Here is a 21,156-nt window from a genome sequence, read left to right as displayed (position 1 = left end):
ATCCTTTCTCACAACATTCAGGTGAATGGATCAGTATGTGGTTCCATCAACGACAGATGAAGTATTGGCGACATGGCACAGATGACCACAATGGCACTCTGTTTGGCTTGTCCTTTACCATGGATTTGGCTAATGAGTGACACCTGGCTAGGAGTTTTAGTCCGGGGTTGCCTTCTTGCCCTGTAGCGTGGCATTTGGCCATCTCAAATCAGTGTTAGAGAATTCTTAAACAGGCAGCTGGGGCATGCTCTGCACCATGGGACATGGATAAAACGTAGCACTTGTATGGAGCAGAAAAAACTGTAACCCCACTTTTGCCGTTGAGAATTCTTTACGGTTTTGTCTGTCACTGCAGCACACTAGAGAAAAGCTTTTGGTCTTTATGGAGAAGAGTGTGAGAATGACGTACACAAGTGTTGTAGCAGGTGATATGTGGGATGTCAGGCTATTGTGTGTCATGGCTGTGACTTGTCTCTTCTTTAGATAGATCTGCTGTCATTGGTGGTCCCACCTGAAGCTATTCCAATAATGAGATATTGAACAGAAGTTTAAAGGACAATCCAAAAAAAAATTTTTTTCCTCAGTATGTAATAGTGGGTTTTAAATCTTAAGCTATATCCTGGGTTCACACCATGGGCTAGAGGAGTTCTGTATCATCAATCTAATAAATAGCACCAATGCCTGGGATTTAAAAAAAAAAAGCATTGAACTTATTGGCCTGTTTGTGTGTGTTTTTCTTTCTCCTTTAGAACAAAAAAGACGAAAGCTCGACACACACTCTTCGCCCTCACACTCCTCTGCAGTTAAGGTTAGTATGGCCTGAGGAGGGCCGTTTTCCTCTTGTCCCCTCCCTCCACATGCCAGAGTTCAGGGGAGGCCTCTGGAACCCAGCCTTCATAGGAGAGCAGTAGGGGGGAGAAGTTATACCATCACATGGACTATTTTTTTGGAGAATCTATTTTTAATATGTAGAATTTTTTTTTTTAATAATAGAATTCAATGGACTTGCCAAAAAAAATGTAAACCGTCACATGAGATTTTTTGCTTCCCATTTTGTATATTCTATGCTGAAAAAAAACAGCTCTCAAGTGCCTTGGAAAATATTTTTCTCACATAAAGCATTTTTTTTTTTTTGTAAATATAGATATTATATTTTTGTAAATCACCCTTCAGCCTTTTTTGAATTTTTAAAAAAAAAAATAAATCTTTTGAGAGGCTTTCTTCGGCTGTAGCATTTAAAATCCACCAAGAAAGAGTTAAAGTAAATAAATGAGATCCACCACTTTTTAAGCACCGAGACGAGCGAATGTGTTTTTTTTTTTGTTGTTGTTTTTGTTTGTTTTTTTTTTTTTTGCTGGAAGATGTCTTGAGTAGAGCATCCGGGTCAGAGCGCCCTGGCATCCCAGAGCGGTTGGAATATGCGTGTTCTCCTGCTTCCTTAGCTGTGACCTCCATCCTGGATCCTCCTGATGAGACCGAGCTACCTTTATTCCTCCCGTCCTTTGGCTCCAGTGCTGTTTTATTTTTTATTTTTTTCTCCTCCCCATTTTTTGGTGGCCCAGAGGTGCCAAAGCTGCAGAAAGTCGTTTTTTTTTTTTTGTTTTTTGTTTTTTTTTTTTTGGTCCCCCTGCTCCCCCAGATCTTCGCATCTTCAACAAAAGGCACATATGCCTTCCAGCCATCCAGGGAAAACCCCATGATGCATCACCAGCAGCAGCTGCATAGTGAGAGGGAGGAAAGGCTACCAGGGGAAAAAAGCATGGGCAAAGCCTTTCCAGAAGGAGCTGCTTATCTGCAACCAGGGAGCTTGTTGTAATTCTATATGCACCCTAATTCCATATGCACCCAATCACCAAGACCTTATAATAAACCAACAAAATTCACTTATATCTTACATACCAGGGCACTTTAATGTAGCCCTGGAGCATCCCTCCAATTCTGAAGTTAATTATCTCCTCCAGCACACACACCACACTGACTTAGTAGAATGTATTATTTATTTAAACCAAAAAAATTATTGTATTTAAACAACCCATCCCAGTATAGCACACACTACAGTTTCTCCAGGCACATCTAGCCTCAGATTCATCCTGCATAGACCACAATTTAGCCTCCAGTTGTTTCCTCCACTAACCATGTCAAAGTTCTAGTCTTTGAAGGTCTCTATGGGGATGTGTTGAATGGCGGCCAACCTTCCCCAACCCCCCAACCCCTTTCTCCTGCTGTGTGCCAACTTCTTCAGCTCATCTGTCATCTCCGTTCATTCCTACAGGACAATCTCAATGACTTCAAGGACTCAGCCACCAAGGTGCATATCATTTTCAAATAATATCCTTTTCCTTTTCAAACATGTTTTTGTATACAGATTGATGCACTGTATTTGAACGTGGTATTTTGGGGTAAATCTTCTATCTTGGATTAATTAAGCACTATCACATGAGCAAGAATGCTGCTGTACTGGATACCAGTGCAGGTAATCAGTACCATTTGCTGATATTCAGTATAACAGCACCATCGTGAGTGTCATAGTGCTTTTTTTTGGTATAGTGGTATAGAAAATTAAATATCGAGCATCCGACATTTCAGACTTGTTGTAGTTACTGAAGAAGCCACAGCTGGATAGAGCATTGCATTTTGTCATGTGATATATAGTAATGGTTTCAGTGCATTGCGTTATTGCAAATCTTACATAGACTGACATACAGTGATGTCACACTGCTGTTATATAAAACGTCAGTGGTCAGTCAGGTTGAAATGTGTGGGATCACAGCGTGGTGTCATTCTTGATTCTGATTGGTCAGACGGTGTAGTTTTAATCTTTTTTTTATATAGCAGCATGATTCAGGCAGTGGTTCCAGCTGTACCATAAACGCTGTGTTTATATTAAGCACTTCTTTAATTCTTTATTGTTTCTATGGTAACAGCACTTATTGTAGATACGGATGTGTGACACGCAATCAAAGCCTTAATAATAAATGAATGTGTCATGTGGATGGAAAACCTAACTGTTGGTTTAGTTGGAAAACCTAATTGTTGGTATTGTTGATGTAACATTTATGAATGTTTCCCCCAACATGAGAAAAGCGTAAGGAGAAAAAAAGTTCCAGTTTCTCAGTCACATAACAAGCTGCCTTTTTTTTATTATTAAGAGAAAGAAGAGGGAGAAAAAGCACTAGACCTGGAGCAGCGGTTAATAACGACTATAACATATATAACAACAAGAGCTAACTAGTCTTCTGGATGCTCCATGTTTACAACAGTAAATGTAACTAAATAGCTGAAGTGCAGTCATTTTGTTTATTTATGACTGGTATGTAAAGGCTGTGATATAAGTGAATTAACACACTTCAGGCTGTCACTTGGCGTCACGCTGTATCATCCACACTGTCATTGTCTAACAGTGATGCATGTTGTGCTGTACAGTCAGTTTTTTCACCCCTTCTTAATGTTAATTAAGTTAATCTCCGAAACCGCTCATGGGTGCGAGTCGCTATCAGATGCCAAGTTAGTAAGAAGGGCAGAGTCACTCGTGTGAACTGCTTCAATTATCACTTTTTCCCCCTCAGATGCAAAATGGTTGTAGTTATATATACACCTTTAAAGACTAACTAGCCAAACACTGATCAGCGGGAAAATTGCTCGTTTCATGTTTCTTGCTATTATTTATTTGTACAGTATAGAAATGTCAATTTGCTTTTATAAGACCGAACATGATAGCAGGAGTAGGTGAAGCCATGGTGATGAGTATTTCTTCTGTTGCTGTATGTTAAACTGTAAGTAGGAATTAATCCAGCGGTTGGGGTTTTTCCACTTTACTGTGTCGTACCGAATTTCCTGGTGTGAACGTAGACTTCGGGTCGGATCTGGAAAAGCTTGTGTAGAGCCAGGTGATTATTAAGTATTGCCAGTTTACTCAGTAGGCTTTAACATGCTGATAAATGTAGCCCTGCTTCCTTTTTGCCTCTTTTTTTTATGAGATGAACCAACACATTAAACAGATTTTCCCTTTAAATTTACCTAAGGTATTAGGTGCTTGGAACATTTTGGTTTGAGTTTTAGGACTTTATAAAGTCAGCGCAATAAAATCACTTTAACAAGATTCTGCTCAACCTGCACACGGTAAAACCGGCAAAGCCCTTCATTAGCCCAGAATTTGTGCTTCTCTGGAAAGAAATCACATCTTGTATCTCATAAACTACCTTTTCCTTGCAGATTCCCAACACACACATGCACACACATCCCTGCACACAAACGCTTCACAATCTGCTAATGTAATTTCTTTCCCACAATATCATCTATTTTCTCTGCTTGCTCCTGCTCTCCTGAGCCTCACTTAGTCTTCTTAGCATCTCATTGGACGCCTTGCTCGCTCTGATATTCCTCAGCTCTCTTCCGCTGGTCGGCTGATAAGAGTTTTTTCTTCCATTATGGCCACCGAAAGCAATGGCAGGATATTTGAAAATATGCTGATGGTGCCTCTCTCAAAAGCAGGATCCAGCAGAATTTTTTTTTTTTTTTTTTTTTTTTGCAGGCTGCCATTTCCTCAGCAGGTCTTTAAGGGTTTCTCAAATAATGTGTGAGATTTTATTAAAGCAACTTTGCTTATGAGGCCAGCTGGCTGGGAGAGAGGATTTACATTTTAAATTTGACTATTTGCTGTAAATAAGACCTTCTTTTAAATAGTCTTTTATTAATTTGAATGATAGCGGTGTCCAGTATTGGTATTAATTTGATGATATCAGGTTTAGTATACTGTATGTACAATATAACACAGATGGGGAAATTAAGGGATTCCATTTAAAAGGAAATTAAAGGGGGAAAAAAATATAGAGAGAGTGCTAGAAAGCTGTAGAGCTCTGTGAGCCACCTGATCAGCTTCAATGCAGCATGCTGTAAACACTAGATGGCTAGATTTTGCACTTGTATAGTTCTCTCTGATTGTAAACTCCAGGTAAAGGGAATCCTGGGTTATTTTGTTTCACACTGCTCATACCGTACCCGGGCTTAAGAGTTAATCCTGGTCATTCACAGTCTGACGTTTCACTCTGTACATTACATTTCTAAACCCCACCTTATTTGCTGTCATTAGCCATGATTATACATACACTATATTGTCAAAAGTTTTGGGACACCCCTGCATATCATTAAATTCAGGAGTTGTGGTCCATAAAGGCATAGATGAACAAGTTTGGTGTGGAGGAGCTTGACTGGCCTACATAGAGTCCTGACCTCAACCTGATAGAACACTTTTGGGATGAATTAGAGTGGACACTGTGAGCCGTTCCAAAACTGGGACGCCTGCCTTTACATGCACATGAATGTAATATGGAGGTAGCCCAACTCCTCTGGGAAGGCTTTCCACAAGCTTTAGGAGTGTGTATATGGGAATTTTTGGCCATTCCTCTAGAAGCAAATTTGTGAGGTCAGACATCGATTTTGGACAAGAAAGCCTGGCTCTCAGTCTCCACACTAATTCATCCCAAAGCTGTTCTATCGGGTTGAGGTCAGGACTCAAGTTCCTGAATTCAATGATTTGGAGGGGCATCCCAAAACATTTGGCAATATAGTTTAAATATGGCATGCAACCAGATAAAATAACTGCTAGTCTCGTGCTTTCACTGCAGTGGAAAAAAGGACAGCTCTGAGTTCTATTCCTGAACAGATATCTTTTACAGCTTTCTAATCTTTTTTTCCGACTTAAGTTTGTTGCATACTTGACCAGACCTTCGCTGATTATACAAAATCCACTAATTTTTCAGTCTCCCCTATTTCCCTCTTGTTTATTTTGAACACTTCTGTGATCTTCGCCATCTGACGCCACCAGGCCGATATTGTTAAGTGTCTTGACGTCCAGGTTTTCACGTGATATGATATATGCAATTTAATTTCTGATTAAAGCATGTAGCCGTACCTTTAACAGCACATCATTTCACACTGTACACATTTGACACCGCAATGCAAGGTTAACAACACAAAAGCTGTGCTAACTCTGCTTCAGAGCAGAGATTTCATAACCCCTGTTAAAAAGCAGTACTCAACCCACTTCTAAATTACAAGTGTAAACCTTTCTCTCCCCGGGGTTAAGCAAGGTTTAGAGTGACGATAACCCAGGGTTAATTGCAGTGCAAGAAGTCTTTAGATGTCTCTGGAACTGTACTGGAGCCATACTTCCTAAAGATTTTCCCTCACTTGGTATTTTGATGATGATGATGCTGCTGGTTAAGAGTCTGTCTAACCCTTTACTCCAAAATCTCCCAACTTCCTTAATATCTGGCGATTGGAAAAGGTCATAGTGTTATGACCTGCAGGGTTTTCATACTTGTTAAAGCATTCGGTCAACCCTTGTGCCCCGAGCACGGAGGGCGGAGTCATCCTGAAAGAGAAGCCCTCGGGATCAGGATTGAAATGTTTTATCACAGGGTAAAGGTGATCAGTCAGAAGAACTGCTATTGATTTGCAGTGACTCTTCTGTCAGAAGGAAAAAGTGAACCCAAACGACGGCAGCAAAAAAAAAAAAAAAACCCTCACGGCATGAGAGACCATTTCTTCTCTCTGTATAGAAGATAATATCCAAGCTGTCAGAACAATTTCAAACTTGAACCCCGTACGTCAGACCACGGGGCAAGCAGTAAAATCAGTTACAGGGAATGTGAAGGATCTTTCTGTAGCTTCTAAACCAAGCATCTGCTTTAATGCTGAAAAACCGAGGACAAAAACATTTAAGCTCAGGGAAATGATCAGATCTGGAAGATTTTAATCTATCAGAAGGACTGAGTAGTAGAGAGAAATCTTTTAAAATAAAAATCTAATACTGTAACCTGCCAGTGGATTATATATATCTTTAGTTTTGAAGAACATCAGTTGCAGTGATAAAACCTCGTCAGCCATTTTCCCCCCAAATGCCCTTTCTTATTCTCATTTTCAGCATTCTGGCAGAGAGAGACTGTTTTAGACAGTGACCTTTAGAAACCTTTTCTCCAGGCTCCCTTTTACCAGCGTCTGGGCGCCATTTGCAGCATTTTCATGCACTGGGATTATTTGTTTTTAACTCGCAGTCATGAAACGATCCTATTATGTAATAATAATAACAAATAAGTTTGGATGTAATCTCTACTTATATTTATGTAACATTCTACTCATTCTGTTTGATTTCTTCGTTTCAGTTAGATGTTTTAAGTAAGGGTTAAATATCTCAAATAATTACCACTCCAGAGCACTTTCCCTTTGGTTGTGGTTGTGTTGATTGTCGTAGAATGTCAGCAAAAAGCAAGCAGGTTTCTGTTATCGTGTTATAACAGGTACAGTTATTCCTTTACCCAGCCTCTGTTTGCTCTCCCTTTAAGTTAAAAAGCGACACAAAGAACACAGCTTGGCGCAACACTAAGGATGCGTCTCAGTCAACTCTCTAGCTCCCTAGGTGATGAGTCAGTATATGGGGTGCATGAGTTGGAGTTGGAAAGACTCCTGAGTACCGATCTAGGAAGCTGACTGAGACCAAGCTCTCACACCGGAGACTCCAGTCATATCACTATATCATCAGTTCCACACACATTTTACTCTGTTTCTTGAAGCGTCCATTATACACATCCCACTATAGGAAGCATAATGGATTAGAACACCTACATTAATAGAAACCTGTGATGTATCTTGCAGTGAAGCTACTGTTATAAAACCAAGCAAAGCTTATCCAGAAGAATCGGGAGTCCCACAGCACTGTGATATAAAGTAAATAATACAGTATAAAAATCTTTCACTCTTTCACCAGTCGTTTTATCATTACAGATAGCACAACTTGGCATGATCAGGTTAGCTTTGCTAGTTGAGTTTAGCTCAGTAATATTATGTGTAATTCTCATGGAATTACTTTTGTTGTTGCTTTGTTGTTTTTCGGAAGCGTTGTTCAACTTCTCACTAGCGCAATTGTAGCTCTTTTGGGAAATCGAAAAAATAAAATTGCACCAAACCGCCTGCCTGTTTGTTAGCGGAAACGCAGCTAATTACAGCTCTGATGTTTGAAGAAAGCTAATTCTGTTCTCTAAATGAGGTGAAACAAGTGACTTCAGTTTATCATTTAAAGTCCATATTGAGCTTTCAGTTCGCTCATACAGGCAACCTGCTGAGTTTGAAAGCATGAAGATTTTATGCACCTTGGCAGCGAGAGGATTTTGTAACAGTCCTAATTAGGTGCCAGAAAAATGGCTTCACAGCTCGAAAGGCTCTTTTAAAGTCCCGTGGTACAGTCGACTTCTTCGGCGCTAACAAGCTTGTTCTCTTTTTCTTTCTCTCGCTTGCTTGTCTTTATTTCGCCTTTTTTTTTTCTTTTTTCTTTTTTTTACCTATTGAGTAGCAGAGAGGATTCAGCAGGTGATTTATTGTTAGTAGCTTACGCTGACAGATTGTTGTCAATTACCAGAGAAAGCCTGAGCTTTTACGATCCCGCGGCTGTCCTCAGGCACACTTTATTACCAGCGTCATCTTGGTTCTTATGCTCGTTTTGTAGTAGCTAACCTGCCTTCATATTGTAACAGTCACGCTGGATCATTTTTCTTATTTGTCCTACTCGTAGGGATCAGGTTATACTGTGGTGACAAGTTTGAGTTGCATAAACAGGAAAGACTTGTGCACAGGCTAGTTCTGATTTTTCTCAGAGATTCTTCAGGTTTTGTTTTTTTTTTTTTTTTAAGGCCTGGATTTTGCTAATAAACCCCACCGTGAATTAGCACTAGAGGAAGGCCAAGTTAGAAAGGCATTATTCATATAAAGGATCCACTTTTGTAGGCAAAAGGAATAGTTCTGCAAGCAGCTTTCGTTGTCATGCTTCATGTGATGTGCTAATGAGATTTTCCTTGCCCAGATTTATTTGGGAATTGTTAGACATCGTCAGCTTCCTTTCAGGACCTTGATGTGATTGTGTGTGTGCTAAACTGATCATCATGGCTGTTACGGTTCTGTAGTGACATGAAATGCAAGGTCATTACGTACAGTGTCGATCAAGGACATAGGGACGCGGGTTTGTGTTTACAGATGGCTTGCACATGCCGTTATCTCTTCCTCTGTTCTTTAAATGAATATTCCATACATTAACTCTTCACAAGCACCAGTTTAATGACCGAAACCTTATCCTTCTTAAGGTTAAGTAGCAAAACCTATTGAATAAATTAAGCATCCTAAGTCTACTTAGACCACACTGCTTCTGTTTCTTGTTTTTTTTTTTTTTTGCCGAACCACCGAGCAGGCAAGCCTCTAACTGGCAATTTGCTTGCTGACTCACTCACCGAGTCACACTCACTGACTCGCTCCGTCCCACTTTTGGGGAAAAAAAAGTGCACGCACATGGAGTCTAATCTAGCTAACCGAATTTTGATACCTTCAGCCAGCAAGCAGTGAGTGATACCTGGGACATTCTGTGTGAATCCTTTCTTCAGATTTCATTGAAAACATACACTGATCAGGCATAACATTATGAGCACTGAGAGGTGAAGTGAATAACACCGATTATCTCCTCATCATGGTATCTGTTAGTGGGTGGGATATATTTGGCAACAAGTGAACATTTTGTCCTCAAAGTTGATGTTAGAAGCAAGAAAAATGGGCAAGTGTAAGGATTTGAGCGAGTTTGATGAAGCGTCAAATTGTGATGGCTAGACCACTGGATCAGAGCATCTCCAAAACTGCAGCTCTTGTGGGATGTTCCCGGTCTGCAGTGGTCAGTATCTATCAAAAGTGGTCCAAGGAAGGAACAGTCGTGAACCAGCAACAGGGTCATGGGTGACCAAGGCTTATTGATGCACATGGGAAGGCTGGTCAAATTGCTGAAGAAGTTAATGCTGGTTCTGATAGAGAGGTGTCCTGATGGGTCAGGGCTGTTTTGGCAGCAAAAGGGGAACCAACACTAACAATATTAGGCAGGTGGTCATAATGTTATGCCTGGTCGGTGTACATCTTGTGTTAAATGAAAGGGTATGAGGATGTGACGGGTGTTTATGGCTACATAGTGGCTCTGTTTATCTCAACCAATTACATTACTTTATCAATTACGTTATTATTAACAACCGAGAGATGACCAAAGTGCTGTATGAAACCGAGCATAACAAATAACGTAACATTTGTGGCAAGTTTTCTCGACTGCTACGTTGTTTACGTGTGTGAATGCCTGTTTTGCTAGCATCCCTGTTCTGTGCTTAGTGTACATTTCATTACGTGTAACGTTATCTAGCAAGCAGTCAATGATTTGTTTTTCAGCAAGTAGCAGACTTCTACTTTATTTACTGATAGTCACTGAGAGTAGAGGTAGGCTAGCTGAAGTTAATTAAACTGTTGTTTCCTAAGGGGGTGTGTCCATGTATAAAATATTGTTATAGGAGCTAACATCATGAATAAAGGAGTCTGAGGTTGTACTTGTGGTATGAATGCATTTGTAGCTACATACTGGCCGTGTTTATCTCATTATGTTTTTGTTTTACGTTCTGCCCTTTTGTAGCTAGAGCTATCCAAGTGGCACAGCACCTCTTTTAAATCACAGGGCATCAACCAAATCTCTAAATTATTTCTCAGGGACTTCTAATGAGACGGATGTATCGATTAAGCCCCAGATAAACAGCTGCCTTGCGGTTGTTGAAATGCTGATGACAACACTGACTTGTCTTTTTCTTTAACTAGTCTATTTCTTTATGATTCACTATTAATATTGCTGCTATTGGGGTACATATATGGCAATTTTTTACTGAATCCGTAGCTTATTTACAATGAATGAGGCACATCATTGTATTTAGGTGTACATGTTTTGCTGGCTTTCTCATGCCGCTAGCAACAAACCCATGCTAGGTTTTATTTTTATGATATTATGGTGTTTAAGCAGTATCTTAAATGTATATTATTGTATTTTATTGTATTATTATATTGATGTATATTGTAGTGTGTTAATGGCTGACCCTTAACTGACCTAATGGGCAATTAAAAACTTGGTGCCACGGATTGCACTGTGAGTGAATTCAAGAGTCGACACGTGAAGCAAATTTCTCGCAGAACTGAAGTGCTCTCATTTGACCGTCTCTCTGCACGCTCAGTTCACTTCTACACACATGAGAAATTTGTGTACATGCAATTCATGGCACCTTGCAGTCATTTTTAATGACCCCTGATCAAGCAGCTCATCATTAGAGTCACTGAGATGTTTTATCATGCCGCTTGATTGTATTAGATTGTGTTTTGTTGCTTGAGCTGTAGGACCTCGTCTGATAAACCTTACACTCAAATATACAGCGTCTATGTAACAGGTAGCCATTCAGACAGTTGATGTATATGACTAATGCTTATTTATCTGGAAATGCGTTTCTGCTGTCGTTTTAAACAGTGCACACGATTCAGAATAAAGCTTTGGTCGTACTGTTAGTTGTTGCTAGCATGCATGATAGAGATGCAGTGAGCCAGCACCAATCTGAGGTGTGATGTTCAGGTGTCAAGTCGTGCAGAGAGCCCAGCACAGCTTCAGTACATCACGCTAATTTCCCGCTTTACTGTATCCCACAATCCCTCAGCAGCATCACACCAACAACAGCACCGGCCTGACCAAGAGCGAAGCTGAGAAGAAAGAGTCCGACAAGTCCAGGGACCGCTCCAAAGAGAGGGACAAGAAGGAGGAGAGGAAGGACCGCAAACGAGTGAGTACACCTCTGCCCTTGGCTGGGTTTATAAAAAAGACAACAGTGGATGGAGGGGAAAGTGGGGATTGTGCATGTGATGAAATTCTGTGTGTCATTGTGGTCCTTCAGGCTTCAAACAAGCCTTATTCTATAATGTGAAGTTTGCTTGGTGTAAACAGCAGATATTGAGCTCCTGGTGTGTGAGAGAGCGTGTGGCAAGAAGCGGCCCGGAGTGTTATTTGCAGTTCTGATTTCATTTTTGTTTTATTTCTCTCTCTCTCTCTCTCTCTCTCTCTCTCTCTCTCTCCCTCATTCTTTTCTCTTTCTCCTTTTTTTTTTTTATTTTTTTTTATTTTTTAAAACCCCAGGACTACTCCAACAGCGACCGTGAGATGAGCCAGGAAGCCAAGCGCCGCAAAGACGAGAACGGAACAAGTGAGTCGCAACCGCTTTCATTTGTTTGCGAGCCAGAAAACTCTTTCTGAGGCAGAGGCAATCAGTGCACTTGTGTGTGTGTTATCTTCTTCACCCCGGCTGTTGCCTATTCCTCACAGGCTCCTCAAAGCACAGTAAGAGCGCCAGTCCGCCTGATTCGCCCCGCTCCAACGACAAGGACAACAGCAAACGCTCCAAATCCACCAGCAAAGACAAGAGCGACCTAGCCAAATCCGACAAGACCTCCGGAGGCAAAAAGGTAATTCATTTGCACTTGATTGAAAGAGATACAGGAAAGCAATACGGTTTCAACACACCTTCCTCGACATCCACTTAGAAGCCCACCTACATGTGGGGCACTTGCGGAGCAATGGGAAGAGAGTGTAGCAATCTGCCTTTAGCGGTAAGAATAACGTAGCTGAACCTTCTTTTCAAGGTATTTGGTCACGTTCAGTCGTAAGCTGTCATGTTTAGATGGAGTAGTTAGCAGCTTTAACCTAGTTTGCAGCGAAACAACTGTTATATTTCGAAATAAGCATCGTATTGCTCCTGCTTGTAGTTACAGCCAGCTTTCCCATTTTTACTGTTTTGAAAAGGATATTGCATCAGACCACAATATCGTCTGCTTTCCCTCTTCTACTATGCAGTCACGTTGACTGAATCCCTCGGGCCTTCAAGGCTCGTCGAACAAATTTCACTTGAGCCGATAAGAGCGGCTCCATTTCTTTAAGTTTCTTAAAGTTAAATAAGCAGGATTTATTGCTCTGTGAGCAGGAGTGGAGAGTAATGCACAGGTGTAATTGTTTGAATAAACATTGCACATTTCCTGCTCTTATACACACTGTTACTCGTACTTTAGTTAAGCTCAGGCTCCAGTGTTTCAGCCTGAGCTAGACATCAGACTGTTTCACTAATATTACTAGTTATTTATTTGATTCAAGCAGTGGATTTGCATCGTGGTTTCAGCATCGGCTGAATCAAGTTTAAATCCAAAAAATCTGTGATAAAGACAAAGGATTTTTTTTTTTATTACTGACATGAAAAGAAATCTGTCCCAACAGGAACACAAAATACTCCCAGCATTAATAATAAAAAAAATGCTTAGCTCAGGATACATACTGAAAGAAAATATTAAAGGCAACACACCAGCATATTTTACCCACTTTTATTATTGAACAACATGTATAAAGGCTGTATATAAATATTATATACACTATATCGCCAAATGTTTTGGGACACCCCTCCAAATCATTGAATTCAGTGGTTGATCTTGGCCTCTTGGTTCTAGAGAAATGAACTCTTAATGCTTCAGCATACCAAGACATTTTGGACAATTTCATGCTCCCAATTTTGTGGGAACAGTTTGGGGATGACCCCTTCCTGTTCCAACATGACTGTGCACAAAGCAAAGACATGGATGAGCGAGTTTAGTGTGGAGTCCTGACCTTAACCCAATAGAACACCTCAGAGACTGTGAGCCAGGTCTTCTCGTCCAACATCAGTGCCTGACCTCACAAAAGCGCTTCTAAAGGAATGGTCAAAATTTCCCATTAACACACTTAAATTTTGTGGAAAGCCTACCCAGAAGAGTTGAAGGGTGGGACAACTCTATATTACATTCATGTGCATGTAAAGGCAGGTGTCCCAAAACTTTTGGCAGCATAATGTATAATCTATATTAACACAAAAATGCAAAATCCTCAACTGTTTTTTTTGTTTGTTTGTTTGTTTGCTTATTTACAAGACTTCGTAGAGGTTTATGTCCTGTGTATTTCCACTTCCGGAGCCTTTTTTCTGCTTTAGCTTATGATTTTATGTATAAAATCATATATGCTCAAGCTGGGCTTGTGCAAGTTTTCATTTAAAGAGATCACAGTAAATGATTTAATTGCCAGGAACGATTGCCCAAGGAAAAAAAAAAGGATAGAAAATCAAGCATTTGAGGAGAACAGGGGAAGTGTAACAGTATTATCAGCCAGGCAGTCGGGAGCTGTGGCAATCACAGAAACTCAGCTGGATGGTGGATTTTGCATTAATACACAGTAAACAATACAAAAACGTTTTGATAGATCTTTTTGGACGTCGGTTGTCTAATGTTCACTTGGCCCACGTTTTCTCTGTCGATTCTGAAGTATTCTATTGGACGCTTCTCTTTAATCTTTTCGGGTCATAATTTCGATTTTTCATACAGCTGAGACACTAAAGAGGCGTCTTGACCGGAGTCAAGATACAGTATTTACTGTAAAGTTATACAAGTCAAACATACATCAATAGATTTTCCATCAATTTAATGTTCTGATTTTTTCCCTGGCAGAAAGCATTGAGTTAGAGGAAGCAGGACGAGCTTCCAGGAAGTTAAAACGTTCAGCAGGCTGTTCTGGATTTCAGTGTTGATTGACTCATCACTCTTTTTATTGAGGAAAACAATATTTAACGCATTTTTGAATGATAAACTGTACAGCCTTGATTTTGCAGAATTGCAGAATAATCGGAGATAAACATCCCTGGATATTGTGGAAAAATAATATTGTGTTATGAAGATTGCACAAGCCTAGCTCTGACTGAACAGTTCTATCTTGTGTTAGTTAAAAGCCCTTAATGATTTACACACACATCCACAATGTTCAAACGTCGTCTCTTTCAGGCTGATTTACTGTAAGCTCCAGTGTTGCTCATTTTTTTCTTCTTTTTTTTTTTTCCCCCCCTTTAATCGCTAGTCAACGTAGCAAGCCAGTAAATGTTGTTTGCTTCTTTCAGGTACACGATGGAGAAGTGTTGCATTCTGTTCATTTGCAAAGGATCTCGCACTTCTTTGAAAGCTCTCTCATGGCGCCTCATTTGTTGTTTTTTTGCTTTATTAAAGGAATCCAGGCACGACAAAGAGAAATCTGAAAAAAAGCGAGACAGCACCGGTGCGAAAGAAGACAAGAAACAATATCCTTTGATGTAGACACATTAGTGAGGTATAGCTGCATGTCCATTGGTTTTGCTGTTTTTCTGTAAATATATTTTCTCCTTTCACCAATTCCATGAATCCTTTTCAGTCCAAACACTGCATGAGATCTTGTCTCAGTAGATCATGCTGCGGTCTTTTTGATGATGTGTGTGTTGTACTGCTGACACGTCCCTTCTGTGTCCCTCACGTCACGACTTTGTCCTTAACGTTTCTCACCCATAAATCATCTGAAAAGCACAGATAATGTAACCTGACATGGACAAGGTAAGACATGAGCAGAACATGTGAACATTAATGCTCGTGTAGTGTTTTCACGTGACATGGTGAAGGATCGATTTAAAGAAGCCATGTTTTGAGCTCTGTCTCAAAATATCATTTTGTGTGCTGGATATCAGCAAAGCTGTGAATATGCTGCTGCTCCATAAGCAACAAGTTCAGTTTTCAGACTTGACTAGAGGATGTAAGTGTTGCCAAGCAACACTTCAATTGTTTCCAATCCAGAGACTCGCTTATATCAGTATTTTCACCTTTCTGCTCTGCTATTATTGTCTGACAGCCAGTAATCATTTCCATCTAATCTTGTTACTTTTATAAGCGAGTCCATGTTTATACGTGTATATATCTCAGTGTATATATATGAGACGAATCAACATTTTAGCTCAAGACCAGCATACACATGTAATACGTAAATAATCAGCATAATATTGCACATAATAGCTGGAAATAGATTAAAAGGTTCACAAGGGAGGTGGGGGGTCAGATTTTCTTCTGTAGAAGAGGAGATTTTAAGAGATGATTTTTGATGGATGGTAACACCAAAAGTTTGTGGACGCCTAACCGTCACACCCATATGTGGTTTTTCCCCAGATTATTACCATAGAAATTGTATACAATGTCTTTGTATGCTGTAGCATTACACTTCCCTTTACTGAACATGCTGTTCCAGTACAACACCCCTGTGCACAAAGCAATGGCTTGGAAGATCTCTGGCCTACACCTTTGGGATGAACTGCACCCATTACTACATGACTACACCCAGGCCTTTCGTGCTTGACATCATATCCTGACCTCATTACAGCTCTCATGGCTAAATTGGCAAATCTTCACAGCCAAAATGTAGTAAAAGCCTTTGCAGAGTGGAGATTAAAAACTGGAATAGAAACAAACAAACCAAAAAGCATATATGGATCTGATGGTTAGGTATCCACTAAGATTGTCCTAATTATTGCTAAAAAGTTGCCTAAAATCAATCACATTTGGCATTTTCACTGGCAGTAAAATTGTTAATAATGAAGAGCTGAGTTACTTTAAACATGGCACTGCCATGGGATGCCTCTTTTGCCCCCAAGTCAGTTTGTGACAAGTCGGCCCCGGTCCCCTGTAAGTGCTATTATTGTGAAATGGAAGCATCCAGGAGCAACAACAGCTCATCCACAATGCATTAGACCAAGCAAACACACAGAGCGGGGCCATTGAGTGCTAAAACACAGCACATAACAGCCTATCCTCTGTTGTATCACTCACTACAGAGTTCCACACTGCCTCTGGAAGCAAAATCAGCACACACACACTGCGGGTCTGGAGCCTCATGGAATAGGTTTCCTTGGCCGAGTAGCTGCACAAACGCCTGCAGCCACTATGCACGATGCCAGGCTTCGGATGGAATGGTTTAAAGCACACCACCACTGGATTCTGGAGCAGTGGCATGTTTCATGCTTTACTAGCCACAAAGCTAGGTTTTGGCGGATGGCAAGAGAACACTATGTACTGGAATGCATAGTGGCATTCCAGGGAATTAAGGTTTGTTTCTCTGGGTTTGTTTCCTTAGTTCCAGTAGAGAGTAATGTTAATGTTGCAGCAAACAAAGACGGTTTTGGTGACAAAAAAAGCCCATTTCCTCTTCTAGGATCATTAAGACATGCTGTGTGAGGTATTCCAGTGGCCTGCACAGAACCCTCACTACAATCCCACTGAACACCTTTACCATGCATTGAAACGTCACTAGCTCTTCAGGCTTTCTCATCCAACATCAGTGCCCAAGTACACAGATAGATACTATTTTGACTGAATGGGCTCAAATTTGTAAAGACACACTCCTAGAAACTAATTATACAAGGTTTTGGAAGAGTGGAGGCTGCTCTAGCAACAACTGGGAGTCCAACTGGTTATTAATGTCCATATTCATATAGATGTGATGGTCAGGTGTATCCTAACACATGTAGCATTTTGTTTTATTTAATTCCACATTGCTACAATTAATCTACATGTTACTGTTAGCAGTCGAATTTGCTCATCAGCCCATCAACACTGGTTTTGTTAGATTGCTGCTCCAACATGTAACATTATTTTGTCACCCCCCCCCCCATTTAATTTACTGATTTCTTCACATATTGTGTTCATATACAGGCAGCAACAAAGCACATTGCTAGGCATAGCCCTAGGCATAACATTATGACCATTATGGCCAAATATTGTGTTGGTCCCCCTTTCGAGGCACGGACTTCACTAGATCCCTGAAGGTGTGCTGTGGCACCAAGAGGTTAGCAGCAAATCCTAGTAAGTTCTGTAAATTGCAAGGTGGGGGCATCCATGGCCTCCATACTTACAGGACTTAAAGGATACCTTTGATAGATACTGACCATTGCAGACCGGGAACACCCCATAAGAGCTGCAGTTTTGGAGATGCTCTGATCCAGTCGTCTAGCCATCACAATTTGGCCATTGTCAAACTCGCTCAAATCCTTACGCTTGCCCATTTTTCCTGCTTCTAACACAAATTGTTCACTTGCTGCCTAATATATCCCACCCACTAACAGGTGCCATGATGAGGAGATAATCAGTATTATTCACGTCACCTGTCAGTGGTCTTAATGTTATGCCTGATCGGTGTATAATTAAATAAATAACATCTCAGTGTTTCATTCTTCCTTAACTACAGCAGCATTCCAACCATTACATTTGTTCTGTTGATTAAAGAATGAGATATTATAGAGTTTTTTTTTTTTTTTTGTAGTTAAATGTAACTGTGAGGAAAAGTCCTTTCTGTGATCGCTCTCTCCTTAGCTTTTCTTTACTCTGTCTTGAAATTGATTAGAAGGAAGCGAAAGCCACATAGCCTGGAAAGCCGCTTTACCGTTCCAAAGCCCTGACACTAGAGACTCCTTCCATCAAATCTCCTTCCATAAACACTTCCTTACTTCAGCATAATGATGAAAATTTTGCATAACATATTAGACAGTCACACCAAGACTGGGTGTCAGACAAAAGCAACTTACCTGTGCATGTCCATTTTCTTTTCTGCCTTCACTGTATGTCGATGTCCTGAGCAATCTGACCATGACTGTGTACCACATGAGGATTTCAGATGCTTTTCAGTCCAATCACTACAACTGTTCTCATGTCAATAACGTAGCCCCCCACTCACAAAAAAAAATGATGTCCTTCTTTTTCTTCCTCTTCAGAATTCCCCGCTGTGCGCTTTGACGAGTCCGAGCCCCATCCACCCCTTTCAGCCATGTCAGCATCTCCGTTCTCTTTCTCCTCTCACCGTCTAAGCTGAGGATTTGTTCGCACCCTTTGTATTTTTGGCTTGCCTGTAGTAATTTCCTAGAAATGTCGTAGCTTGTATTTTAACCTGCCATTTTTTTATTGTAACATTTTCAGTACCACGCTGAAAGTTCATTTCTGTAAAAAAAAAAAAAAAAAAAATTTTTAGCACAATGTGCTGCTGTATTTCACAAAAACGGAATCGGGGTCAGAATTATGTTGCTCTTCAATCCAATTACATTTTTATAACCAGTCCAAAAAAAAGGGGTTTCTTTTGTTTTGTTTTTTTGTTTTTTTGAGCAAATGAAATTTCTCAGCCTCAGTTTGATTTCCAGTTTATTTATTTTTCTCTTCCTTTTAATCCATATGCGGTATTTAGACGTAGGTGTTTAAAGCAGTATGCACAGTCTATTTGTATATTATGTATACATAAATAAAACGGATACTTGTAATACGTAATTTCCTCAACTTTTATTTGGAATTTAAGTCACCTAAACAACTCGTTGTGTTTGCTCACGGTTTTTTTTTTTAAAAAAGGATTTCTATAGAAAGAACCGGAGGCTCGGTTTCTTCCTGAATAAATGGACTACGTGAAAAAGAAAAGTGTTAATCTCTTTGAGAACTACTTTTGAAGTTTTTAAAATGCCCTCACGTCGACCAGTGTATGCCTTTTTCTAAATAAAGATAGTTTTTTTCAGTGTGTCATATTCTGCTTTCTTTTGTACTATACGATGTGCTCGAAATGTGTTTTTCTGTGCAAACTGCCCTTTTTAGACCTGTGCAGAAATATGCAGAAAGCCGTGAGGGTTTGTTTACTCTCCTCATAAAACTCTTCCTTTATTTGCTCTGAAAGCGATGGATTATTACATGCAGGAATATTTTACTCCAAACCCCATTTCAGGCTTTGATCATTTTTATCTTATTTTGTTTTTTTTCAACCATCAGGAGGATATGTGAGGACACTTCGGGGTGTGCTGTTATTTAGGAAACGAGTAAGTCTGAAGTTGAAATAAAATAAAAATAAATAAATATGCTAAGTAAAATAAGTCCCAAAAAAATTCTCACCTGCTGAGGGAGAAAAAAAATCCATCTCTTTCTTCACCAGTAAAGATGATATAAGCCAATTGACTTGTGTTGAACTATCTGATATTAGGGTCTCTGACACGCCTGGAGCTCCGCCCCTTCCTCCCGTCCTCACCTGATTAGTAAACTCTGATCTAAGTCGTCTTTGTCACGTATATATTACTGTATGGTGAAATTCTTTCTTCACATGTCTCATCCTTGGAGGTTAGGATCAGCCATGATACAGTGCCCCTGGAGCAGGGTAGGTTTGAGAGCCTTGCTCAAGGGCCCAAAGGTGGCTGCTTTGCAGTGCTGGGGCTTGCAGCCTGGTCTTCCGGTCAGTGACCCAGAGCCTTAACCACTTGAGCTACCACTGCACCCAATCTCTCACCTTTCCTGCTCGAAATATCACTTTCCTTTAAGGAAAATGGAGAATGTTCATCAGTGTGAAATCAAATCCATTAGATGAATCCATTAGACATGTATGGAGTTACTCTCGCTGGTATGTTAGAAAAAAGGGAATGCTAACAATGATCAAAAAGTAATTATAAAAGTTACCACAGTCTGCATATATCTACATGGTTTTTATATTAACCACCAAGCAAACAGCCACTTTTCAGCATAAAATCCTGTATAATATTCTGAGTACTGCTTTTCAACTTGGACACTGCGAGAGATCTTAACTGCTGCCACTTAGACCTGAAAACCAGTGAGCGTAATCCACTTTGCATACAGCTTTCTGCTTCCTTACTAGTTTTCATTATCTTTATTACATCATGCTCCTTTAATCCGATCGTGGACAGCGGTTTATTATGGGTTATGATTCGCCCCTGACATGTTTCATATAAAGAGCTGCAAGTGATTCTAGTAAACGACTTCTATTTGGAGAAAATATGCCATTTTAGATTTATCCTTTGGTCATTCTCATGCCTGATAGGAAAAACACACCAGTCAATGCTACGATGATAAAGTACCTTGTCTTTTATTGCCAGATCGTGGTGATGACTCTTGGTCCGTTTAAGGGATAAATTTATAAAATAAGTCATAGATATCAACGCAGTTCATCCATCTCCAGTTAGGAAGTCTGACATTTAAGTGACATGATGACAGTCGCACTGCGCTTATCTCCTCGCTCCTGTACTGAAGCGTAAACAGCATAAATCTATAGTCACAAACAAAGCTGGTGGTGTCTCTAGTCGAAGACTCTTGTAGCTGTTTGTTTTGCTCGGTTATATAAATAAGTTATTTTTTCCAGTTTCCAACTATAGCAAATTGCTATAAGTCTCCAGATATAATGTCCTAGTCTAGTGTCCCCGTGTGAAGAAGAGAGATTGTCTGAAGATATTTAGAATGTAGTTTCATCAGAATGGAAAATAATCGAGTAGAATTTTTCTTATAGTGAGCTTTGGTTACAGTACCACATTTACATCTTGTTTAAATATTTACAGTATGGTGGATTTGAAGCAGTGGTACCGAGCAAAATGGAAAAATAAGCCGTGATGGTGAGCAGTGGCT

General features: G+C 40.1%; 1 protein-coding gene across 4 annotated transcripts in view; it reads left to right on the top strand.

Annotated features, from left to right (window-relative positions):
- thoc2 (THO complex 2) overlaps window positions 1-19,276 on the top strand; it is an 80,921-nt gene extending 61,645 nt beyond the window's left edge. Inside the window, exons 32-39 of one of the 4 annotated variants that reach the window (XM_058396610.1) lie at window positions 750-808; window positions 2,273-2,308; window positions 11,541-11,660; window positions 12,011-12,077; window positions 12,197-12,336; window positions 14,941-15,011; window positions 15,250-15,297; window positions 18,495-19,276. In XM_058396610.1, the coding sequence (XP_058252593.1) occupies window positions 750-808; window positions 2,273-2,308; window positions 11,541-11,660; window positions 12,011-12,077; window positions 12,197-12,336; window positions 14,941-15,011; window positions 15,250-15,277 (521 nt within the window). In that variant the 3' untranslated portion in view covers window positions 15,278-15,297; window positions 18,495-19,276. Of the gene's footprint in view, window positions 1-749; window positions 809-2,272; window positions 2,309-11,537; window positions 11,661-12,010; window positions 12,078-12,196; window positions 12,337-14,940; window positions 15,041-15,249; window positions 15,298-16,562; window positions 18,464-18,494 lie in introns of those variants that run through there. The other 3 variants (XM_058396608.1, XM_058396609.1, XM_058396611.1) reach the window with 3 other exon arrangements.
- The last annotated feature ends 1,880 nt before the right edge of the window (window positions 19,277-21,156 follow it).

Source organism: Hemibagrus wyckioides, linkage group LG08, assembly GCF_019097595.1.
Source record: "Hemibagrus wyckioides isolate EC202008001 linkage group LG08, SWU_Hwy_1.0, whole genome shotgun sequence".
Taxonomy (NCBI): Eukaryota; Metazoa; Chordata; class Actinopteri; order Siluriformes; family Bagridae; genus Hemibagrus; species Hemibagrus wyckioides.
Note: the sequence above shows the minus strand (reverse complement) of the source record. Positions and strands in the feature narration are given on the sequence as shown.